This window comes from Pseudopodoces humilis, chromosome 5 (genome assembly GCF_049639895.1).
Source record: "Pseudopodoces humilis isolate 2021_Gansu_Grassland_sample_001 chromosome 5, ASM4963989v1, whole genome shotgun sequence".
NCBI classification, from domain to species: domain Eukaryota; kingdom Metazoa; phylum Chordata; class Aves; order Passeriformes; family Paridae; genus Pseudopodoces; species Pseudopodoces humilis.
In genome coordinates, this window is record NC_142204.1 from 36,225,846 (window position 1) to 36,251,837 (window position 25,992).

A 25,992-nucleotide genomic window follows, 5' to 3' on the forward strand; every position below is an offset into this window, starting at 1 on the left:
GGCAATTTCCTGTCACGGGCTGCAGCACACAAGCAAGTTCTCAGCTGCAACACTTTCTACTTTTCCTTTGGCCTAGAAATCATGCCTGGGCTTGTCACTCTGTGACACGAGATTCTGCTTAGATTTTCCATGACTCTGCATTTCTTATGATTCTCATGAGTCTATTTTCAGAGATCCTGAGTGAGAGCAGCAGTAATAGCTCACTCCTTAGAAATGTTTCTCTCTACCTATCTGCAAATATGTACTGAGAGACACATTTTGCAGTTGTGGAATTAATGTGACTCTTAAAAACACAGAGGTTTTAAAAACATTAAGAGTTTTTTTGTATGGGGTCATTTTTAAATGTTGCTTAATAAGAGGAGGTTCTCTGAGAAGTTTTATTTCATTTTCTTCAGCAAACTGTGGTGTACTGGAACTTGCCGAAAGAAAAAAATCCAGAGCATTTTAAAAACGAATAAATTATAATCAATTGAGGGACAATCTCTACCTGTTTTCTACATTCTTATTGTAAAGAAAATTTTTCTATTCCTCAAAAATTACTGAGTGAATATTTTTATAAGTTATCAGAACTGCCTTGGATTTTTTTCTTCTGTGACAACTCATTACTAGCTCATGAGCTATTTCAGAGGGAAGTCCTCCCACAACAAAACAAGACAGCAATAACGAAGCAGCATGTCTGCTGTTACAACTAAAAAAAAAAAAAAATCTTCTATACTAAATAAATAAATCTTAAATACACTTCAAAAACCAAATTTAATTACACTGCACAGAGCAAATCTCTCCAGAAAGTTTCTCGAGCTTAGAGCAATTACTTTCATGACTGAAGTATTCTGCGTTGCAGAAAGTTATGATTTTTTAAAGTCTTAACAGGTACAACTGAAATCTCATCACTGCACAGCTTCACAGGCCGCCGGGATTTGATTTGTTAACTTCGGACAAGGCTCCCTTCCAGTTCTTCCTTTATCTCGGTATATGTAATGAAGTACCAAAGGAGGGAAAACCACAGAGCAGAGTCTCAGGGAGAAGCCAGAAGTCCAGGCTGCTCCCCATGGCGTCTGCTCGCTCCACCTTCCCGGCAGCAGACTCGCTCCAGGGGATGAGGCGGAGGGTCACCACGCTGTCCGACCCGCCCGGGGCCGCTGAGCCGCTCCACACACGCTCCGGGCGGCGCTGCCCCGGCGCGGACACCGCGGCGGCGTTTCCTACGAGCCGCTGGCCTGGCGACCGAGGCGGCCCCCACCTCCCGCAGACTCAGCCCTTTCTCCCCCCTGCCCGGTTTAAGGGCGGCGGCAGCGGCTCTGGGAGAGAGGCCGGCGGCTGTCCCGGCACAGGCTCCGCGGGCCCTTTCCCGCCTGGCGCGGCGGCGGCGGCGGGAAGGGCGCGGGGGGGGGAGGGCGGGGAGCGCCAAGAAAAGGAGCGAAACGGCTCCGCGCGGGCGGGAGCCCCGTCCCGCGCGCCCGCTGCCGCGCGCCGCCTGCCCGCGCTCTGATTGGCCGGCGGCGCGGCCGGGGCTCCCCGGCGGCCGCTCCTGATTGGCCGGATTGTAAAGCGATGTCTGAGGGCGCCTGGCGGGAGCGGCAGGGCCGCGCGCCCCCCGCGCGCCCCGGCCCCGGCCGAGGTGAGGGCGCGGAGCCCGCCGAGCCTCCCGCCCCCTCCCTCCCTTCCCTCCCTTCCCGGGAACGCAGCCCCGAGAGCATCCGCGCTCCCCCCGCGTCCCTCCGGGGACGGGAGCGGCTGCTCTTAAGAGCGGGGCTAAAAGCGCCTTCTCGCTTTGCAGATGGAGGTGAGCGTCCTGGCGCTGCGGGACCTGGCGAGCGCCCGGCCGGGGCGGCGGGGCCGCGCCGAGGCGGCCCAGAAGGTGAGTGGGAGGGCTGGCGGGGGGGTCGGGTCCGGTCCGGCACCGCGCGTTCCCTGAACGCGTTGTCCGGAGCCCAGGGCCGGTACGGGGAAGGGAGGAAGGGAGGGCGGCTGGAGCGGTGGGCGCCACGGAGCCCCAGCCCCGCGAGTGCAGGGCCGCCACCCGGAGGGCTCCGAAGGGGGCCGGGCTCTGGATCGTGTTTCTGTGGCTTATGTGGGCAGCGTTTGAGGGGCTGCCTGCCCTGTTGGTCTGTACAGCAGCATCTTACCTGTGAGCACTTGGAGCACTGGCATGTCCAGCGCTACCCTTAAGATAAAGAAATAATCCAGTGTAAGAAGCCCGAGTCATGCCACCCTTGTCAGTAAGTGAAGTGATTGCACTCTGGTACTACACAGCGGGAAACACCATTTAACTTTCACGCGAGTAAAGCTCACTCGGTGGTCTCAAGTGTCCAATGACTACCATGTGGTGAGATGGAGAGAGCTCTTGTAGAGAATCATGGTTCTAAAGGTAAGAACCACCAGGCCTAACCTGGCACAGGAATAGTACAGTTCTGTTATTTAGCAGTAGTTTAAGCACGCTGATGGACACGTCCACTAGGCTTCCATTCTGGTCTGTGTTCATGAAGCAGTGTTCTCCAGCCAAGAGGCTAAATAGGGCCACTCAGCAAGGAAAAAGCTCATTGCTTCCCTACTGCCTCACTAGCCAGGAGACTGCGTGTGTAGCCTCGGGCATAACCTTACTCCTGAACTAAATGTCTCCTGAACTAAATGCAATTCATGATATGTTGTCCATGCTCAATCTGAGTCCTCCAAAATTCACACAGTTCTTGTCAGATTCCACTTTTAGTATATCAGAGATTAGTTTTAATTACTGCTTGCATACTAAGTTCATTAGCTGGCCTTTCCTGTCCTCTCTCATGCTTCTTCCAACTGCCCTTGCAGTTCTGTGCAATACAGGTAGGACTTCACAGAGTGTTGCAGCTACTGAAAAAAAAAAGGGGGGAGAGAGGGTGGAAGTGTTTCTTACTTTAGTAGGTAATTATGATAGTAGAAAGTAAAGATCTGATAGTAGGAAATAAAAATTTGAAAGGGCATAGTCATGTGCTTTTCACACTTTTTTTCATTGTGGTATTTGCACAGATGTGAAGATCTGAGGTACTGAAACAGCAGGTTGCTTCAGCTGCCCTCACTGCCATTCCATTACCACCAGACATAATGAACAAGAACTTTAGGGGAAGATAGACTTTCTGCATTACTTAAGGGCTGAAAATGTGAAATTGCAAGAAAATACTGAGTGCCAACATTATATGAATATATATTCCAAGGAGAACCATGGCCTCTAAATTGACCCCTACTTGTCACAGTGTAGTAAGTTTGCAACAACAGTGAGACAGTTGTAAAAAAGAGATGTATTTATTACATCCTTTTGGGTAATTCATAGGTGAATGTATGCAGAAGTGTTCTTCATAGGCGGTCAGAGCACAAAGCTTTTGATGTGCCAAATTTGTTTCCAGTCTGAATGCTACAAAACTGCTCTTAGAAAAAGCCAGTTTCAGTTGTTACTAGAACTTTTTCCTGCTTTCTAGCTAGACTGAATGTTCGGATGACCTCTGGAATCACCTATTAAAACATATTTCAGCTGCAGAATAGTTAAATTACTCCAAGTAAAAGGCAAAACTTCATAAAGTTCTTGCGGTAATCCAGTACAAATTAAAATGTCTGTATTTCAAGGCAGTATATCAAATACACTTCCTCCAGTACAGCAGCATGTAGAATATTTTAACATTCCCAACAAAGGCAGAATAACTGTGTTAAATACAGCTGTGAGTGCCAAGGCACAGGTCAGTAAAATTACCTTCATAAGAATTGTGAAATTGATTAATGGAATGTGTCTGAAGAACTTTGTGTCTAAAGAACTTTGTTTTTAATAGGAAAACATATTTGATCGATCCAGGATGGCCCCAAAGACTCCCATTAAGAGTGAACCAATTGATTTATCGAAGCAAAAAGGCTGCACACCGGAAAGAAATCCAATTACACCTGTTAAGATCACTGACAGACCTCAGCCTGATCCCTGGACTCCTACTGCTAACCTGAAGATTCTTGTTAGTGCTGCTAGCCCTGACATGAGGGACAGGGAAAAGAAGAAAGAGCTCTTCAGACCCATAGAAAACAGTGAGCAGAGTGACACACCTGACTCATTACAGGTGAGACTCAGAACACCATTACCTTATATTAAGCTAGGATTCAGACTTTCCTTAAGTTGCTTCTCAGTTTGCTTCCATCTGGTTCTTTGCTCCCTATGGAAAGGTGCAGAATTGTAAGACATTGCCAAGGACACTTGCCACCACCAAAACAGCACTGACTGAGCAGTAGGACTTCAAAAGATGAAAAATAACTCTTATTAGTAATTGACCTGAGATCCCCTCAAGAGCCTGAATATTACTTAAAAGGACAGTGAAGGATGTAGAGCATAAATGTGATTTTCCCCAACTGAAGTACTTTTGAACCACATTAGAAAGAAAATTGCCAGATCTGTTTTCAGCAAATGTCATTTTCAAAAATAAATTTGACAGTGAGAGAACATACTTTCCAAATCTTATACCTCATCTGCAACTGTCTTGCAAAGTGGTCTGCTGAAACCCTTTTTTCCCCACTTTCCCCCCAAACTAGTGGTCAGAAAGCGAGGCCAAGCATTAAAATTTCTACTTCACATGACTCAGGTAATGTAGGGATTGACCCCTGTCCTCACTTTAGGAAGTCTGTCCCTGGAGAGAATGAGATTGTAGTAAGCATCATTACAGTTTTCTTCCTTCATCCTTTTTTTTTTTGTTCCAACAACTGCTTTTCCTCTCCTGGTTTATTTCTTGTAGGATATCCTTCCCTGGTGATTTCAGCAACAGGAAAATAGTTCTGTGTCCTTCTACTGAGAAGCATCATTTCATAGGTACAGATCACTCTAGAAGTGTAGTTTTTACAGCAACTGCAGTAGCAATAGTAGTGTAGAAAATTCTGCAGTTTTCATAGTCATAACAAAGCAAACAATTCTCTAAAGATCATTTCTAGCAAAGTGTACAGTAGGTAGAAAATAGTTGATGTTTAAGGTTAGTTCATTACCGCTAAGATCACACAGCATTTTTGGAGTGGCTACAATAAAGATGTCAAATATTTTCGAGTCATAAAACTTCCATTTAATAATTTTCTCCACTTAGAAAGGTAACATACAAAAGAAGTAGACGTTTCAGAGTAAGAATACTGCTATTTCCCTACCATTTAAAACTCAGTTCTATCAGAGCACCAGCCTGCCACAAGGTTACTTAGTTACAACTACCGCAGGACCGTTTAAGATCCCATGAGCAAGGAAACATAGGTCTTAACAGCTACCACCACCTTCAGCTTTTCTTTGCCAAAGGGCAAGACTTCTTTTCCTTATTATAACACAGAGGAAAACCCCAGTTACCAGTGCAAAATAATCCTCTATCAGTCTTTTTTTGTGATAAATAAATATACTTCTTCTACATTCTTGCCACCATGGTTTTGCTGGTTTCTATTTTTTTCCTCACTGTAGGGTCAGAAAGACCACATTCAGGCCATCCTACAGAATTACTTAAGCTAACATCTTGACCACATTTAAGGTTCAAAGACTGAGTAGCACCTTTTTTAAAGTGATAGAGTCACTGTAAAAGTCAGCGAAAAGAGGTATTGCAGGAATTTCTTGATGGCTTCTGCATCTCCTGTTTTATTAGATCCAGAAGTGTTTAAGAACATATTCTTCCTTCTTTCCAAAAGAAATACTCTTTCTTGAGTATAATCTTATCATCTGCTAGTCTTGGGTGTTGATCTCACTGGCTTTTTTCCCTTATGCATGGCCACTATTTCATAATTGCACAGATGAGAGTTTTTCTGCAGGTATCTTGTGTGATGAAATAAGAAGAGCTTGCAATTGTGTTATCCAAGTGCTCTGTGCTTTCAAGGTGTCCATGTTTTGGGGTTTTTTTTTAATTAGAAAATACCTTAAATATTGGTGTCATCTGAAATATGCCTCACTTGACTATGTCTTGCTTTTAAAAGCTCTGCACTAAAGGGTTAACATTTATTTTTTAACAGTATGATATAGTAGATGACGGCACGGTTGATGAATTTGAAAAGCAGAGACCCAGCAGAAAACAGAAAAGCTTAGGACTCTTGTGCCAAAAGTTTCTAGCTCGCTATCCAAATTACCCATTGTCAACAGAGAAAACTACCATTTCTTTGGATGAAGTGGCTTCAATTCTTGGTATGTATACCTGGGGTAACTGATCACCTGGGGTAACCTAACAGGTGGGCCTCCCAAAGATCGTATTCTAACAGACTACATTCAAGATCTGCCTTCTCCAGCATCTGGATACTCTTTAATCATACTAATCAAGAGTTGGAAATGCCTAATATTCTTCAGTGTCTTTGTTGTTTGGTAGCACTACCATTTTGAAATCTGCTTTCTGACTTTCTGCACTTTTTACTGGACAGATCTTGCTTCCAGCTGTTTATGAAATCAGTTGCTGTCTTAAATATTCAATTTGTTGAACACTGAAGGAGTTAGGATTTACAAACCCCCTGAAGGAGGGTTTATAGACAAGAAATTTTGTCAAAATGAAACATTTGAGGAAATTATTGCATACTGGTATGTGTAGGAGATCAGTTGTGTTTACTCTCTGACTTCTGAACATGTTTGACATCATATCTTCCAAGATCTCATGGTTCATCAAGGTTACCTTAGCTTTGAATATTGCCTTGTGATGGGAAGGTACTAGGATAGCTGAGAGAGTACCATGAGAAAATGTCATGTATTGAGGTGGCGAGAAGATTTTGAGTAGCCCATTTGCTGTTTCTGCTGTTAAGTTTGGTGTTAGTTAAAAGATTAATGAAATATCTGCCAGAAGTAATAAAACTTGGAAGAGAGGACTCAGCCAGGACAGATTAATAACAAAAATATCCAAGTCCTTGGAGAGGTGGTTTCTTAGCTAGGAAGGGCTTTACAAAATTGACTTAAACTAAATAAATCTTGTATCTACATTTAAGACTCAGGTATTAAGATAAAAGAATGAAATTTGTCTGTTTTGGGAAGGAACAGAAGAATGATATCTTCTGTGCCTCTGTTAAGAAGGGCCTTGGAATACCCATTTTTTTGCCTTGGTAGAGTGAATTTGAAGAAGGATAGAATACAGATTAGGTAAATAGATATCAGAATAATCAGAAATACTAGCTAGAGTACAGATTAGGTAAATTATTTTTAAAATTAATTCTTCTTTTAGATTCTGCAGTTATTCTTTTATGTGTTTGCATGAGATGCTCATGCTCCAACTTTGTACAGTTGAACATGAATAGTGCTTTATTCTGTGTTGGGAGTGGCATTACCTTGCTTTCCTAAATAACAGAAGCTTTCCTCTAAAACTTACTGTTGGAAATTTCACTTCCCGGAAACTGGAAGGTTTTGGTCGTCTTTTTCCCTTTGGTTTTGGCTTCCTTGCTTGTATCCACTTGCTTCAGTGACCACAAAATTACCTGCTGCTGATGTTGCTGCTCTCGATGTAACAAATGGCATCTGTGATACAGCTTTTGCTACAAATGTATATTGCTTTGTTCACAGAAGACCAGTGGAAGGCCACAAAGGGAGCTGTACTGCTGGTGCCTGACAGACTCCAGGATATGTGTAGCCCTCTCGTTTTTTTTTTAATTATGTTTCGCTCCAAATTCTTCACAGCTAGCGCTTGTTCTGCTCAGCTGATGTTAAGTGTTAGAAGATTTTTGGTGCAGATGCTGCCATCAGCATATAGTACATTGTTTTACATATAACAGCCACGCTTCAAACAGCACTGGACACAAGCACTTAGGACAGTGAACATTGCCACCAACCTGTTCATAATCAATCCCCAGCTTTGCTCACATCAGTCAGGCCGAACTCAAGCTGAACATATTTCATAAATCTCCCACAGGTATAGACCTAGCCAGCATTCATGATTCATTTCTGTTGTGTTGAGGTGTCATTCTATACTGCTCTACAGCTCTGCACCTTGTTAAGCTTCTGATGCCCCTTTACTTGGTACTTACTTGGCAAGTAAAAGTAATTGTGTCACTAAGTGTAAGTGGAGGACTGCATTCCCCCTGGTTTCTGTATGGAGGGACTTTTATGCTGTGGCAGACCCTTTTCTGCCCTCTATTACACGCAGGCTTGTGTACAGGTATGTGTCTGAGTGTTGAAGCTCTGTGTAAGGAAGAGCCAAAGTGCTCTGAAAACCCTGGGGCAGTTTGGGTAGTGAATGGGGCTGGCAGATGGTAATCAGTTCTAAACACAGTTTAAGCTGAAGCCATGGCTGGGCTGGAAGTTAAAATGGACACAGAACAACATAGTGTGAAGCTGGCCATGCATAAATCAGATTTTCAGTGTGCAAATATAGATGTATCTAATAGAATGTGTCCACATGAACACTGAAAATTTCTATTGGAGAACAACCTGTACTCTGTTTGCTTCTGCTGAACTAAGATGAGCATCTATGTCTTTTGTATCTGCTCCCCTCTCCACTTCCCAAACAGGAGTTGAGCGGAGACGAATTTACGATATTGTGAACGTCCTGGAGTCATTGCACTTGGTCAGCCGTGTGGCCAAGAACCAATACTGCTGGCATGGCCGGCACAACCTCAGCCAAACTTTGAAAATGCTTCAGGAGGCAGGAGAGCTGCAGTATGGAGAGTTAATGACCTCCCAGCACAAGGAGCAGGACTTAGAGTACAAATTTGGAGAACGGAAAAAGGAAATTATTCCAGATTCTCAAGACAGACCATTACTGGATTTTTCAGAACCAGATTGCATCTCTGGTAAGATGATTACTAAATGGCTGATGATACGGAAACACATATCTCTTTCTCCAGTTTACTGTGTCACTTTTTCCTTTGTTTTGCCTTTAAATTAAATAACAAAAGCTTTTCCTTTGCAAAGAGGTGCTGAATTCACCATGGAAGGTACAGAATTCTTCCTTCTATCCTGTCCCTAACATAGGTCTCAAGACAGATACTTCTCTCTGTCCTGCAGACTGGCAGGAAGTTCTGCTGGACAATCCAGTTCTCTCCCCACGTGTATCTGAGAGTACATGCTTTATCCTGACAGAAAGCACCATCTGAATTTGTCTACTCTTTGCATGCTCCCCATATAACACGTAATGGTTTTAAATTACGAAGTCCATTAGTCACAAAATGATAGTGGCACAAAACTGTAATGTAACATAGAATCAGCTTTGGAATTTCACTTTCTAAAACCTATTTTTCAAGTTTGAATTTTTAATGCCCTTTGAAGAGACTCCTATCTGCATTAATCAGTTATTTGCTGCCTTTCAATAAATTTCTGCCTTCTGGCAAGGAAATACTTTACTTATTTTGTGTGGGAGAAACCTTCTTACTAGTTTTCTGGCTGTGATGGATGACATATGCTAAGAGGCTTGGGTATTATTTGTAACACAGCATCTGCAAACAGCAGAAAGGACAAGTCATTGCGGATTATGAGCCAAAAGTTTGTCATGCTGTTCCTTGTCTCCAAGACCAAGATAGTCACTCTGGACATCGCAGCAAAGATACTGATAGAAGAAACCCAGGATACAGTGGACCACAGCAAATTTAAAAGTAAGATGGCTAATGAGAGGCAAATCAATCAATCAATCAGTGAGTAAAGATAATGGGGACATGTTTGGAGTGACACCAAACAGACACCAGTATGTAACAGCAAAAGCAATTTGTGCATTTTTCCTGGGATACGTTCTGGGGTTTTTTTCATTGAAAATGTGTATTTGTGGAAACAGAGCTTGGTGTGGGGAAGAGTCAGTTTGACAGTTATCTCCCAAGTTCAGCTTCAAAATAAAAAAGAAAATTTGTTAGTTTTGATTATTTTTTTCATACTTAAATCCTGTTTCCTGTACTGCTCTAAATGATGTTTCAGAACTGAAACATGTTGTTTAATTTAATGGAATTAATTTTCTCTCTGTAGAAATGTGTTCCTTCTCCTTTTTACCCCAGAAATCTTTTACAGCTGGATGGCAAATCCTCAGTTTGTGAGGATTTGTACTTCAATCCCTTGGATAACATGGGAAAACTTAGCATTAGTAAACAAGTCTTCTAAGATAAAGACTTTAAAGTCTTTAAAGTACTTCTAAAGTAAAGCATTTGCACTTCAGTCTTAAATTTCTACCCTAAGTATGAGAAGAAATGTGAGGAGTTAACTGAAAAATATGTGGGTATCATAGTCAGCTCAAAGGTGTTATTTACTAGAGTCACAGAGATTTTTCTGAGTGTGTTTATATTTTTTAAAATGATAAATATGTATCCTCGTGGGAGCTGTGCACTGTTGTGCCTCTTGTCCCCAACTTCTCTTTACCTTCGTGGAGGTAGTTGCCTTTTCTGGGCAAGTTGATGGTGCATTCACTTCCTAACCTATTTCCATCAAAATGAGGAAGGTGAGTTTAAACCTGAGCAGCTAAGATATGAAACAGCAGTGACATCAGGTGGGAGCTGGCATGGCAGCCTTCATAGGAGGTAGCCTAAGTCCATGCCAATTTGATTTTGGCCACCTCATCTATGAAAGCTGTGGTCAAAATCTGGAATGAAATTAGCACATAAATATGTCCTGTATGCATGGTAAAGCTGACTCTCTTATCTACTCCTGCCTTTTGTTGTTAGCAAAGGTACGAAGACTGTATGATATAGCCAATGTTCTCACCAGCCTAGGCTTGATCAAGAAAGTCCATGTCACAGAGGAACGAGGACGCAAACCGGCTTTCAAGTGGATTGGGCCTGTGGAATTCCCTGAAAACACTGGTAACTTGTGTAGCTGGCATTTATATTCTTTTTTCTTTGATGCTCTCTTCCCAAGTCGTAAAAGGTTGCTTTCTGTGTGTAAAGAATGGCTCAGCGTTCAGTGGGTACCCTGTGATTATTAACTGCTGCCAGCTCAGCATTTGCCCATGTTAGACTCTGCACCCAAGATCTGGATCTGTGGAGGAATGTCAAAGGATACTGTGTCTTGTAGGTATTCTTACACTGACTTAGATAACTATATGCATAACTGTATGAATTGTAGACCAATAGATATATAAATAGATAGAACTGATACCTTCAAATCTGGGTCCATAGCTGCACTGGGTTGCAAAATTTTGGTAATTCCATAATAATTATACAGTGATTTACTTTATTTGTAAGGGTACATACCAAGGTAGAGCAGGGCTGTTTCTTGCATATGTCCCCTTTTAGAAAAGCTTTGTCTGCAAAAGAGCAAGGTGGTGGGACAGAGTATCTCTGTGAGCTGATGTTCCTTGGCTAGAAGCCAGAGCAAAGGGAAGCCCTTTGGCTTTGATATTTGCATCAGGACAGTGCCAGGAACAAGTAAAATGAAGGATAATGTAAATACTATCTTAGCCTTTCTCCTCCTCGCTAGCACACTAGAATGTGGCTGCTGCTGCAGCTGCTATGGAATGGATGGAAGGAAGCCCTTACCTTGTCTACTGGTGCTTACTGAATTCTAGACTTGTTTCAGTGTTGAGTGGTTTGACATAATCGAGAGGTTGCCTCTTTCCTTAATGCCAAGTCTAGTAATATGGCAGAAGCCTAAATGACAAGCTGTGTTGCCTGAAGGACTGTTGTACAAAATTATGTCCTTACAGATGAGTTGAGAGGACATAGCCCAACGTCAGATCCTCTGCCAGGGACACAGAGAGGAGCCTGTGTCCAGTACCAGACCAGTGCTACTGGAAAGCAAAAGTTTACACGTCACGCTTCGTTTAACAGTGCGCAGCCTTGTGAAGCAACCAGAAGGAAGGTCAGTTCTGAGCCCAACAGCCCACGTCAAGAGAGGCAAGGTAACTACTAATGAAACATGTTCTTTTCTATCCCACTGGACCTGCCAAAATTGAGGACACTTGATTGGGTGAATCAGCATAATTAAATATGTGAATTACTCTTAGGAGGTACCTATATTTCTACTGTGATACATAGATACATACCTATATTTCATGTGATAATGAAATTTCTGGTTTAGAACCTCCAGTCAAATGCCTCAAGTTACATGAGGTGAATCTGGGCCATAATGCAATTGAATCTGCAGTTTATTTTCTGCAGGTAAATGTTTCTCTTCTTTATTAACTGCAACTATACTACAGTTTGTACTGTGAAAATTTGATTAAGATAAAAACTTTAGCCACATAATGCTTCCTTTATTTTATGGTTCCTAATATAGTAAAATTTACTGTAACAATCTAACAGATAGTTGTTAAAAAAGATAAAGTAATTACAGAGCTTTTCACAGTTCCTTCTTATGGGAAATGACGATGTTGAACACGCCTCCAGTGGGACTTGAGAGTTCACAGTATCTTGCAGGTTCTGGCTCTAGGTGATTAGTGGATGTTATAAAAATGTGTCAGGACTGAAAAATAATAGCAATTATTTTATATGGCCAGTATCAAAATATGCTTGGTAAACCTATCTGTGATTAATTGAATGCCTCTTTGTTTTTTCAGTTTCTATTGTGAATTCAGATGAGAATTGTTCCAAAATGATAAATCTAGCAGCTGTCTGCCAACAGAAAATAGAGGAAGATACTGGGTAGGTTGGTCTTAACTCTTGTCCAGTTGCAGCTTTGTGCTTGTCATGTTTAGTTTAAGGACAGATTCCATTGATGAGACTGAAATAAAAAAATTGCCATAAAGTCTCATTATTACAATTTTAATACTGATAGATGTCAGCATGGCTTTTTTTTTTTTTTCAAGGTAATTTTACACCCACCTGTACTTGTACTAGTGTTGGTGCTTTGCTTCAGTAGCTCTTTCTGTCATATGTTTTTATATAGGTCATTCCTGCATCCTTTGACCTATTGTCTGGGTAGGTTGAGCAAATTATGATTCCATGGAAGGGCATCTCTGTCTCTCATCTGTCTTTTCTACACCTATTCCAATTTGAATTAATTTTTGAATGACTGACTAGTCAAGTGCAGCCAAAAGCATTATTGATCCACCAAAAACCTGAGAGCTCTGCTTCTGTGTTATTAAAAATGATAGTGACCCTTCTTGTGAACTGTGTAAAAATTGTCGTTTGGGGGTGGAATTTTTCCACATTTATGTCCAAATAGAATCTCTTTGCTTCTAAGGATAAAACAGGGGTTTAATTTTGGAGTAAATGTTTTTCCTCTTTTCATTATTGTTTGGGGATTTTTTGTTTTTTAGGAATAAAGCTTGTGACACTGAAACAATACGAAGTTCAGCAAAGAACTCCAACATAACCTTACCCTTCTCCCATCTTCCTGTTCCTGGGGACCCTGATTTTTGTGTTAACTCTTTGCCTCAGGCAGTTTTCCCTGTGGTTCAGGCAGATGTGCCAAACTTCTCACTACCAGTTGGTATCAGCAACCAGGCTTCACATTCTTCCATGCCAGCAGACTCCAACGCAGAAAATGGAAAACCTACCCTGGTCCCCAACCAACCCTTTGTGTGCTTTCCATCTTCATCCCTTTTTATGTTGTGCCGTGGTCTTCAGGAAAATAACTTGAGCGAGCCCCTGCCCACTGCAGGAGACCTGGGAAACAGGAGTGCAGAAGCTCAGGCTGCTGTGCCTCCCACTGTCTGCCAAAAACGCAGCTCCCACAAGTGCTCATCGCCCTCTACACCTGATGAAGAGCCAGCTGCTAAAAAGCAGACGTTGGAGCACAGTGATGTGCCCCTCTCACTTGTAGTACCCAAGGTAAAGTGAATTTCATTATCACTTAGGCTTTCTCATAGTAAGGAAAGATTTTTGCCTAAGACAGTGTTTTTGGAAGGGAAAATTCACTACACTGCTCTTGAGAGGGAAAAATGCTGTCTCCCACATGTTAATAAACTTGCAAGGGGGCTGTGTCAGGAAGTATAAGCGTTAACTGGGAGATGTTTTCACACTAGCAGGGGAAAATGGACTTGGATTGCTTTGCATAGTGATGTGATACTCAGCTGTTCTTTGGAATTAGCATCCTGATGATTTTCTTCAGCAAAACAATGGGTCAGAGAGGAAGAAATCAATGTAATTATTACTTTTCTTCCCCTGCTAGCTTGGGCTTTCCCAGACAGCAGCAGCATTGCTTACTCCACTGAGCTATAGCAAATGTGATTTGATCTTTCCCCCTACTCTCCAGCCTGAGTCCCTCTCTCTGAGGCCCAGTGCTGCCCACAGCGGGCTGGTGAGAGAAGATGATGATGATGAAAGTAATGCCTAGTTATCTCAGAATTCACTAAAATACTGAAAGTAGGGGTCAGGCTCAAGGTCATGTCATATAAACCATTTGAATATTGAATATAAACCATTTGAAGCAAGTGTTTCTCTTTGTCAATAAAAAAGTAATCCCAGAGGTCAGGTATTTCTTATGTAGTGTATCCAAGTACTGAATGTGAACTACAGCAAAGGGCACAGGGTTTAGGCATCACTAATATGGCTCTTCAAACCCTCAAACAAAATTTTTAGCTTAGTGATTTGCTAATCAGGTTTGTGCTGCTCCTTTGCACAGATGTGCAAGGAAGGTGCATGAGAGGTATTGCGCTGTTTTATTTCAGTTTGGACTCTTCATTTCCACTTTTGCTTTTGCTTAGAAGCCTTCTGAGTCACCAAAGGTAGAATCTTCCCCAGGAGGTGGCTGTTTAGCTGCTGTACATCTCGAAAAAAATCATCTTGACCTTGCAAGTCCTGCTGCTCCAGAGGCAGCAAACAAGGAGTCTACTAAGCCTTTCGACAGTCTGGAGCAAGAAAAACAATCTCAGAGCAAAGAACCTGATGAACCCTCTACAGGAAATGAGCACATCTCTAAAGAAAACACCAATCAACCTTTCCAGCCACAGTATCTTTATGTTCAGCCTACTGCTGGTAAGGACAGCCATGAGATCTAGAGGCACCCAAACCTCTGTATCTGTTCACTGAGAAAATACTGAGTCCCACAAATAGGTGAATATTTGACATAAAAAACCCTGACAGCAGTTCTCTGTAGTAGTTTAGTAACTCTGAAATCTCTTGACTCTGTGTAAACTGTTGTTGTTTTCAACTGTTGAAAAGAGGCATTTTTCTGAGCTTCCCACACATTACTAGCTTTAAACAGTATAGGGTTTGTATGCCTGAATTATGTGCAGCAAAAAAAGACACTTATCCAACATTTGAAACTCAAAGGTGCTGGAAGTTTAGATTTGGCTGTAAGCTGGCCAGTACAGAACAGCAGCAACCCCTGAGTGTATGAATTTCATCACCTTCAAACTTAGTACTGTCTTGTAACATGCGTTATCAGTGTAACCCCTGAAACCCAAGGCACTGGGAATGTTGCCAGCCCTGCTTGTATGACACTGTGGAGATCTAGAGGAAGCAGCTGAAAATACTGCAATGGGATTTCACGTCCACCATGTTTTGTGCCTGTGTTTTTGTGCAGTGGATGACTGCTTTGTGGGAACAGGACATGTGGCAGATTTCCATGACTACTGCTTTAGTCTTTGATTCACTCATGACATGGAGTGGGGTCTATGGCATTTCATTTAGGGTGGAGATGCTCAGTTTAAAAATGCTGATCCTGTTATTCTGGAAGGTCAGGTAAACTAGGAGCCAGAGCAGCTTCTGCTTCAACACAGTAGTTCAGCTGTTCTAAGCAAAATTAAAGTCTCTGTGATATATCCTCGTGGGTGTCTCCCATTTTTTGGGTTTGATTTCTCTGGGTTTTTTTTCCCTTATTAAAAGTAATGTACATGTTTGCATATAGCAGAGGATGATTCCAGTTAGTGAAAAAAAAATTTGTTTAGCCAGGATGTTACTTGTAATCAGTCAGTAGCAGAAAACAGCAAGGGGTGTGGTTGGTACTTCGTATGACCTAAGTAAATGGATGCAGGTACAGTGAATAGACAAGTAGGGAGGAAAATGGAGGCAGATAAGGAAAGGGAGCTGGACAGAAGAGTTAGGGGGTTATGACAATTTTCTTCCTTATTTTTTATTATTTTGTCATAGTTTACTTCCGAGGCAGACTTTGTCACACCTTTTTCCTCTTGTAGATGAAGTTACAGTAGTTTAATTCCCTTTTTCAAGTGTATTAATGCTTTGTTTTTTCTCTCTTTGGTTTAGGATTAAGCAGTTTTAATTTCCTGTTCTCTGCAAACCAAGCCCCTGGTGCCATCAGCCTGGCTGCGAACCAGTTGCCGTCTCTAAGTGTACCCTGTGTCATGGTGCCATCAGCAGCCTTGGCTTCCTTCCCTCTCGTCTGCTCTCCCTCGTTCACCAGTCCTCTTTCCCCAGTTCATGATGGCTCCTTCTCAGCTGCTGCCTCCACAAATTTCAGTATGTCCAGCCTGGCATCAACCAGCCCCGTGTTCATAAGCACCACGGCCGTCGTCACCCCCAAGGTCTCACCCGCCCCCTCGGCAGATCCACAGCAGCCAGCTCACCCCGCTCTGCACCTGAGTCCTGTGCTTACAAGGTCTTGCAGTGCTGTTAAGCTGGACTCCCCTGTGTGTATGGGACACCCAGTGACCCTCCTGAAGCTGCAGCAGGTAAGGGAAAAGGTGAGCAGGAGCAGTGATGGAAGAGCTGTGTCAGGTGCCTGACAGCGGTGTGTGCCGCAGGCTGGTGCCTCTGTGTCAGTGCTGAGAGCTGGTGTCTCCACTTAGCCTATGTGTGTCCGTCCTAGCAGTGGCACAGGGTGTGGGACGCTGTTCAATACACAGCACAGCACATTTAGTCCTGAACAGTGAAGTGCTTTTATAACTCTTACAGAAATTCTAAAATCCCCCAGCAATCTAAGTATTTTTTCCCCATCTGACCGTGTCATTGTGTGCTATGCAATGGCTACAGAAAAACATTAGGAGGACAGGAGGATTATATGTCAGGAGTCAGTGGCTGCAACACTTTTTCAAGTAGTAGTGTCATGGGTTATCCCTTCAGCCCTGTTCTGATCTCTCTCCACTGTGTAACGGAAAAGTAATAGCAGCATCAGAGCTGAGTGAAAACAATTATTGTGGGATTGTTGATCTTTTTGTATATATTTTTTAATCTACCATAGAACCAGACTTTTGGTTAAAAAAATCAGAAATTCAAACGTGAGGGAAGACCCATTTATCTGAAACACAGTGAGTGACATAAAACAGTCATGTCACAGTGTTACTTTTACAGCTATTAGCGGTGACATTTTGGCACTAATTCAATTTATATTTGTAAATTTGTGATTTGTTTGCCTATTGCCTAATTCAGTGACAAATAGATTGAACATCTGGAAGCGTTATAAACATTACTTTATCTTCTTCAAGCTTAGGAAAAGACTGTAATAAGAGAGTGGTTGGCAGCCAGTCTGATTACAGATGCTAACATTGGAATTTTCAGTAGAGTGGCACTTAGAAGTGGTCAGGATTTAGAAGAGTAATTTTAGATTTCTCTCAATGGTAACAAATAACAAAAGTGAGTAAAACATCATGGAAGAGAAAGAGCCATTTAAGCTAAAGGACAAGATTGTCATAAGAACAAATGTGTGTGAACTAATTATGAAAAAATTCAAGCTGGAAATTAGTTAAAGGCTTTCATCTTCCAGCAGTGCTCTACTAGCATCCAGTTCCAGAACAAAAAGCTTTTCACGTGGAGCTTCTGAAAGGATGTGTAGCAGGGTACAGGATTAATGTCTTCCAGTTGTCCTCTGTTTGCCTGCTTGTGTGTAGGCTTTGACAAAATCCTGCCAAATAATTTTGGTTTTGTTTTCTTGAGTTTGTTTTGTTTTGTTTCTCACAAATAGCCTTCATCAGCTCCTCTCACTCCCAAGAGCATTCGTCCTGCACATCATGAGGCATTTTTCAAAACTCCTGGAAGTCTTGGAGACCCTGTGGCATGGAAGAAAAACGAAGGCAACCAGACGAGAAATGCCAGCTCTGTGCAGAGGAGACTGGAAATCTCTAGTACCAGCCCTGACTAATTCCACTCTTTGCAAGGGGTGGGCAGATTGTCCTCAGACCCTGTATCAATTACAAGAGAACAGGCTTTTACCTGGCAAGAGGAGGACGTTAAAATGTCACCCCTTTTGGCATGCTTCCCCACTATCTATTCACCCACTGGTTCTGTTAGCCATCTTCTTCAAAATCACCCTTGGTACAGAAATCCTTTTACTGAATTGTTCCTTCAGTACTGATTTGAATTCAGATCCTGTGCTTCACACAGCCTTGTGGGCATCAAGTTGTAATTGTGATTTTAATTTGGGAAACTGTCTTCATTTCTGTGAAGAGATGCAAACAGATTCTTTTGGAGTCCCCGGGGGTTCTTTATTCATGGTTTTAAGTGAGATGTCTAGCACTTATCTGGGGTAAGCATTTCATTTGCATTTACTCTACTTACCCTGAGTAAATCTGGTGAAAATGATAAACTTTTGCAGTTGTGAGAGCAACTACTTCCTTGGTTCCAATCTGTCAAATCCTGCCTCTGCAGTGCAACCCCTTGCTTTTTATTTTGTATATTGGAGTGGGATTAATGAAAAGAAAGGATTTTTGCAGTTTCAGAATAACAGATTTTCTCAGGGTAGGATTACTTGAATGTCAATTGGTTGTTGTACAATTTGCCCAGCACTTGTGGATAGAAAAACCTAATAATAACACAGTATGATTGAATGTATACATGTGAAAAATATTAAGACCAAAATAACTGTGAATGTTAACGTTTTTATAGTTGTGTTAATGAACTGTATTAGTCCTTGGGTTGGATGGTTTTTGTTTTTTTTACTTTGAGCAAAATATGCATGCTAGATGTAAAGAATACAAAACCTGAATCCTTAAACAGATTTGGAAAATGATTTGAGAGTGACAAACCACTGAGAGGACTGTGCTAAGATTTCATCTTCTGTTTAAATATACAGTCTAGACTTTTTGACCAAGGAATACTGATAAGTCATTAACCTCACTCATGATTAGATTCAGTCTAACCTGAGTCTACTAAGTGCCTACTTAGCTGTTTACTTAAGTGTACTTAAGGGGTATGTACTTAAGTGCCTAACTCTTCATTTATGGGAGTTTTGTGACTAGTTAATAGTGCATTTGAGCATGTTGGGAAGACAAGGGAGAACTTACCTATCTAAACAAGAAAAAGAAGTTGAAAAGAGCAGGAGCCTTGATTTTTAAAGTAATATAAAAATTATCAGTATACCCTAGGAGAAGACAATGAGGAAGAAAGGTCATAACAGTTCACATTCAAAGTCCTCAAATAATAGATGGTGCTATTATCAATATAGGACATAATTTTAAGAGCTAATGCTCTTATGTTTGGGTATGTTTTCACTCATGTAGCAAACTGCAATTAAATTTGTGCAGTCTCCTGTTCAAAAGACAGAAAGTGTTTCTGTTGACATCACTTTAGCTTGGACTTTTAGCAAATGTAAGGCCAGCATGATCAGCTCTCTCTCTTTGGTACTGGTATTGATTTTCCAAGGGTAGATGCACTCTTGGATGTGCTATTTTGTTGGTCAAGGGAGGTTAGGACTTTGAGGCTGGGAATTTGATGAGGGCATCTTATTTTAATAATGAAATGTATAATGAAAATGGAATTTAAGAAAGAATTTTAGTGAAGCTGAGAGTTTGAGTAATGTGGCCTTCTCTTAGACTAGACCAATAACAGGTTTTTGGGAGGGCTTGGGTAGCCCTTGTTGAAAGAAAATCTATAGCAGAATTATCATAGGAAATTTCAGGGGTGGTAAAGAGACATCTTCAGACTGCTAATTTTTTTATATTTAATGACACTACAGTTACGAAAGTTTACAGCTTTTTCTTTTGAATTATTTCTTCTTATACACCCACTTAGATGAATTTTGCTTTGAAAAGCAGTGCATAACTAGCACAGTGCTGCCCCTGCACTTGCTGGTGTGCATGTGTTGCTGCTGGGGTTCCAGGGAAAACGGTGGGTGCTGATTCTCCAAACCTTGTCTCTTCTATCTCCCTCTAGTACAGTGCAGCATTTCAGTGATATGGCAGCTGGGAGCAGGGAGGATTAGAGCTAATATTGGCTCTTTGCTTCAAAGAGCCAAAGTTGAAGCATCATCACCAAAATTGCCTTTCTTTGTCAGTGATGTTATTGTGTGCCATAATTAACTTAAACTATACTTGAAAATGCAGGGAGTGAAAATGGATTTTCAATTTCCAATTTCTGCTTACAGTTTTGAGTTTCTGTAAATACAGCAGGTCTAGAAATGAGATTGACTCCGTCTTCTGTGGGTCATGGATGGGAAAACAGGTTTTGAGCCTAGGAGAAAAAGGATGTGGATATGCTGTCTTGATTTTGTCAATGCAAAATTCTTGCTAAAATAGAGTGAGACCACTGAAGCAGTGGGGGCAGCTTTGTTCTGTACCCAAGCTGCTGAACTAGACTGGTGAGGGGGAGCAGTTGGTTGCCAAGAGGGAATGGGTTTACATTTCCTATCTTTACCTTCACTGAAAGCTAAGAATTTAAATAAACTAGGAACAGCTCATCAGCAAAGTAGCTTTGGAAAAGCAAAATTTGTATTTGCACTGAGGCAAAGTGCATACCCAGGAAGTTCTGCAGGGTTTGTGAAACCTTTCTGTCCCAAGTCAGTTGTTGAGGAGCATATAATTTATACTTGAATCTATCTGCCACGTTTACATTTCTGATTGTCTTCTGTAAATTGGTGCTATTTCTGTATTTAAAAAGCTGTATTTTTAATGTAAAGCTGCTTCCAGTTTGTTTTTTTTTTTGCACTGCTAGTTAATTATAGATATTAATTTTATTGCTGTTTATAACAGTTCTTCAGTGATTAGATGTCCTGCTTTTCCTGCTCTCTAGCTATCTGTTTACCTGTCTGCATATAGCTTTACTCCAATCACACTGTTGGGTTGAATATTTTTTTATAGTATCTGTTAGCAAAATGTTAAGCTTATACAGAATAAAAAATGAAATTAAAACTGAGGCTGTGATTTCAGTATGGAAGACTTTGAAGGACACCCTTGAAAAGAAATATTCCTGCACCACATGTCCAGGTGTTGGATGTGAGCACTGAAGGACTAGCAGAAGATAACAGCTTGCCCCAGTGGCTCCAGCATCCAGCTGTTTCATGCATCATGGGCACAATTCAACAACCCAGCTGTTGTAGGCACAAGGAGCAGTGTGATGTAAATTGGCAAAGTCATGGAGCAGGCCGGGGCAAGACTGGGTGGCCCTGGCCCAAAGCCATGTGAGGTGATCCCCAGCTGGCCACCAAGGGAGGCCACCCCAGCAGTGCCAAGGGGCCTGCTGCAGACCCTGGACCCCCATGGCCCTGCTGCTGTCCCTGGGTCCTGCTCTCCACAGGATGGCAGCAATGCCTGCCCGACTGCAGCCGCAGACACCCGAGGAGCTGGTGCTTGCTTGGTGTCCTTAGAACCACAGCTGCTTGGAAAGAACAAGTGGACAACACAGCCTCAGACCCGTGGCTTCCACTTCTCTTTCTCCTGCCCTTTCCTAACCACACACATAAGACACAGCTCGATCTAAACCTGAATTTGTCCCCGTTAAAATCTATGGCAGGTTCACGATTGATTTCAGTAAGCCCAGTAATTGCCACCTTATCCCTCCCAGGATTAAAGAGATGTGAGTTAATGTCCCATGGCACCCACAATGGCTGCAAAGTGACTGTGAGCTGCAAATGGTTGAGATCCTCAAAACTCATTTCTAAAAGGAAAACTCAGCAGCTCACTCAGTGTTGTTCTTGGAGTTTTTCTGACCTGCTGCTCCAACAATAATACCTTTCCATTGATACAGGAAAAATTAGGTTAATAAGATTACACTATGAGAATCACTAACAAGCCCTAATCCTGCTCCAGTTCCGCTGACAGGACCATGGCCATCATTTCCTTGAGGAGGAGTAGGGCTGTATCTTCCAACAGTTCTTGTCCTCACCTCTGCAGGTGCACTTAAAACTCCCCTTTTTTGAAGTAAAAATAGGGGAGTACACCAAACTCCATCTGGTTCAGTTCTCTCTATAAAAAAGAGAAGTTAACAAGCAGTACCAGGATCGATGAATGTCTTGGTGTTTTACAGGCTGGGCAGCTCAGAGCCAGCTGGGAGAGTCACCCCCTGGTGCTGGAAGGTGTTGAGCACTGCCAGCAAACCCAGACAGAGGCAAGCAAAAGGGAAGCCTCCACCAGGCAGCAAAGTAAAGCCTGCTCCCAATCATGTCCAGGGAAGCAGGTCTTCACCAGCTGTCTTGGTCAACAAGGAGGCTTTTCTGTGAGGTGCTTGGGTCAAGGCAATGCTTTCTCCTTCCAGCCCAGAGTTCCTGAGTAAGGCTCCATGACCTACTTAAAAATTTAAAATTTAATAGCTGGGGATGTAAAGGAGCATAAAGAAAGCCTTCACACACAACTGAGACAAATTCAAGCCATGCTGACTGCAATCATCTGAAAAGATCTATGTGTGCAGCAAGCATTAGTGTCCCGATTCTTTCCAGATTATTTTATCAGAAATGTGGTGAGAATTTAGGATATTTTTTCAAGCACTTTCTCCAAGGACTGCTAGAGAAATGAAATTAATTCTAGTCATGTCAGTCAACACCAGCTTAAGTTCTAAGAGCATTAAGTCTTCCCTCATTCCCTTTGTGGGCCACAGTAACTTTGGTGGTGGATGGAAAAAGGCTGAATTGCTTCTTCACAAAATGCTGGGACCTCCAAGTCTGACATCACTGGACCTCCTAGGAGACAAAACCTGCCTCAGCTGGAGCTCCTCCATTTTACTGCATTTTCCAAATAAATAAGTTCTTGTTTTGGCCCTGAATGTGAGACGCCAGACTTTTACACCTTTCCCTCGCCTCTGGCTGGGTATTTCTCACCTTGGATGTGACAACAGTGTAATTTCATAGATGATGTACCAAATCTGGGTGGGAGGGGAGCATGAAACTTGTTTTTTTCCAACAGCTGTTTCCTTGTTTCAAAACTGACAGCTATGAACCAGCAGTTTACACTCAGCATGGTGTGATATCAAAGGCAATGTAGTGAGACCAAACAAACCATCAATATATGTAAAATACTGCATCTTGGTAAGTGCCTGTAACAGCAGCTAAAATGGGCCAGTTTGGACCAGGGTTAATCTTTTGGGAAGAAAAAAATTTAAAGCCTAGAAAATAAGTAAATATAAATATTCCACAATAAATTGTCCAGAAGGAAACACCTTCCTTATTTGGACAGCAAATTCTTCAACCTAAGAAAAACACTTTGCCTCTTCACAGTCTCTGCATCTCAGTGATAACCAACCAGCATGTAATTTAATCACCCTACACCCCTTCAGTATCTTGATTAACTGGTAACGATTAGTTCTGTGCCTGAAATGCTCTGGGAATTAAATGATCATAAGGTAGATGTAAGGGAGGAGTTGACTGGAGCTCTGCCCTGAGGTTTGCCCCAAGTAATGGCAAAATTCCCCACCTGCTACCTCACCTACATTAGGGTTTTCATCCTTATTGTACTGACGTTAGGATGTATGGAAGATGATGGTTAAAAATGTCTGTACAGACACTGTAGTCTTAAGTGGCAAACATTCAAACATTTGTGTTCTCTGCTTTTATAAGTAACACAATGCCAGTGGTTTCAGTGGACTCACTCTTTTAGCTTGAAGGGGAGGAGGATCTGGTTCTGGAGTTCTTAATTCTACCCATCATCTACTGCACATTACTGAGCAAAGCACTCTTTGACTTCTCTAAATCCAGAGAAATGGCAACCAGGAATATCAACTGGCCTCACAAGCGCTGAGGATCTAGCTTGTGGATGTGGAGGAAAATGGAAAAGAGTGCAAGGACCAGCCCTGTTGAGCAGGTGTGAAGAAACAGACAGCACATTCACTGATTTGAAAATAATTTTGAAAATAATTTAGGGATTTTCTGCTCAGCCTTGCTTGGGTCTTCCCATTATTTGGACATGTCAGAGCCTGCTAGCTTGGGACAGCATCAAAACCTGCCCTTGTGCTCCCACAGTATAAGCCTGATGGTCTTGGTGTGACCTTCCCTTGCTGTCTGATCGCTGATTTTTAATGTAAGATTCCACTCCATCACTGTGTGGCAGAACTCACATCATTTGAAGCTCTTATGCAGATAAGACATTAACAAAAACATTTCAAATGCATTAGAAAAAAAAGTATTTTAAGAGGCTGAGAAAGCAAAAGCTCTTCCCAGTATAAACAATTAAAGAGGGAAAAAATGTTTCAGGGAATATATTTTGGTATAATCAGATAACTATGCAATGCCCTGCCAGAGTAGCTAGGGCTGAGCTCCAGGAGCCTCTGTAGGGGATAAAAGGATTCACTTAGGCGTCAGCCTCCCTCCTGCCCTGTTAAGAGTCTCTCTGGACATCCCTTTAAGGCAAGATGCAAAGTCCCATACAGCCCTAGTGAGTTGTTATCTCTGGGAAAAAACAGCGGACAGGAAGAAAGTACCAGACCACCAGCTTTTTCCTAGCAAAATCCTTACCGTTTGTTACTTGTTAAAGATATCTGTAAACCTCCCCTTGGCTTTCTCAAGAATGAGCTTAATTAAAGAGAGCAAAATTAATCTCAGGGGTTCATAAACCTTTTAATCCAGTTGAAGCTTAGAAAATCTTGGTCTGGATTATGATCTTGCACAGAAAAATGTTATTTTTGTAATTCTGTGCAAAATTGGGTCATACTAATTTGCTCTGTTTCATTTTCAAGGACAGGCTCTGCTTGGCCAATATTAAATGAAAAATGAGATGCAAAGACAAGCAGCAGAAATCCCTCCCTGAAATATCTCCCGATGCAGGGCTATGAGGCACCAACAAGGTCTGACACAGACCTAGATCCTTCTCCTTCAGGTGAATCCTAAAAACTTATGGCAGAGCACAGCAAAGGCTAGCTGCACCCCAGGGAAGCGTTGCTGGGATCCAAGGGTGGTAGCAAGGCTGGTGGAGGCAGCAGCCTCAGCAGCCACGAGCTGGAATGCCTGTGAGGGTCTGATTTGGGCCCAGAGACAGCAGGCATGGCCAGATGCAGCCCAACCATCACCCAGCTCAGCAACCAGGCTGCTCTGAGGCTGAGCCCCGGCACAGCTCCTACCTAGCTGCCATCTAGCCTGGGTAGGAGCAGCCATAAAGCTTAAAACCAGCTCCAGGGGAGAGGAGGGGCAGTGTCTCACCTTTAGCTCCCCTCACCGCAGCAGCCCCTATCAGCAAAGGACCCCAGCTGGGACTCAGCCAGCCAAGCTCCTCAAGTTAGGTCTGGACCAGGGATGTCTGCAAGACCATGACTTAAACATGCCATTCAAGTTTAGGTGAATAATAAAAAGGCTAAAATTAACTTAACTCTGCAGAGCCACATCCACACAAATGCAAAAGCTTGATCATATTTTCCAAAGGAAAATAATTTCTGTTGTGTGAGAGTAGATTCCAAGATAGGGAGGAAGGTTAAAATTACTCTGTTTAATCCAATAGTGTGCTAATGAGACAGAGTTATTTCACCTCTGTAATGAGAAAGAGACTGTGTTTTGGCTTGAATCAGCTTTAACATATCACCTTTTAAACTGACACCACATTCGCATATACCTACTGGCATCTCTGGGCTCTAATTACTGGTGTTTCTCTGTTAAAGCAGTGTAATTAAGAGGGAGAGACCATTCTTGTCTTGGGCTCCTCCTTGGCCAAAGGGAGCCCAGCTGAGAAGATTAATCATAACCAGATGGGAGTGAAAAGAACTTCCCCCTTCAGCAGTACTTCAAACAGAGCACATTTGGATCAATGACTAGCAGCATGAAGAGATGGATTAAATACCTTTCCAACCAGAGGATCTGTGGTCACTCTCTCTGTCATGCTCACCAGGACCAGTTGAACCCAGCCACTTGTGGGATGATGGCAGCAGCCACCACCCACTGAACAGAAAGCCACCCTGGGGGCACAAGGGGAATTTTGCTCTACCACATCTGGCTAAAGCTTTCCTCTAGCAAACAGAGCAATTGCTAGAACTGGTAGATTTTTGTTCTTAGCAGCTTAGCAGAAAGCTGTATCATAAGAAGATCCCTCCAACAGCCCAGCACTGTAGCGTCTAATTGCCACTCTGGAAGTGCAAATACCTGTCTAACCACAGCTGATGATACTCAAGCTCTTTTCTAAAGGAAATTCATTT

General features: G+C 42.4%; 1 protein-coding gene across 2 annotated transcripts; it reads left to right on the top strand.

Moving 5' to 3' along the window:
• The first annotated feature begins 1,582 nt into the window (after window positions 1-1,582).
• Window positions 1,583-20,693, top strand: E2F7 (E2F transcription factor 7). Of its 2 annotated transcripts, none has more exons than XM_088055853.1 (13): window positions 1,583-1,618; window positions 1,778-1,858; window positions 3,792-4,067; window positions 5,968-6,136; window positions 8,431-8,712; window positions 9,352-9,510; window positions 10,561-10,698; window positions 11,541-11,735; window positions 12,393-12,477; window positions 13,095-13,608; window positions 14,484-14,754; window positions 15,985-16,421; window positions 17,639-20,693. In XM_088055853.1, the coding sequence occupies exons 2-13, from the start codon at window positions 1,778-1,780 to the stop codon at window positions 17,813-17,815; spliced, it is 2,784 nt and encodes a 927-aa protein (XP_087911979.1). In that variant the 5' UTR covers window positions 1,583-1,618; the 3' UTR covers window positions 17,816-20,693. The 2 variants fall into 2 exon arrangements, with proteins under 2 accessions (XP_087911979.1, XP_005519438.2); XM_005519381.3 differs by having other exon boundaries at window positions 15,985-16,409.
• The last annotated feature ends 5,299 nt before the right edge of the window (window positions 20,694-25,992 follow it).

Excerpts from the sequence above, each read along its gene's own strand:
- E2F7 (XM_088055853.1), top strand. The coding sequence starts at position 1,778 with ATGGAGGTGAGCGTCCTGGCGCTGCGGGACCTGGCGAGCGCCCGGCCG. Across the intron at positions 6,137-8,430 it reads TGAAGTGGCTTCAATTCTTG|GAGTTGAGCGGAGACGAATT; the intron begins GTATGTATACCT and ends CTTCCCAAACAG. Across the intron at positions 13,609-14,483 it reads TCTCACTTGTAGTACCCAAG|AAGCCTTCTGAGTCACCAAA; the intron begins GTAAAGTGAATT and ends GCTTTTGCTTAG.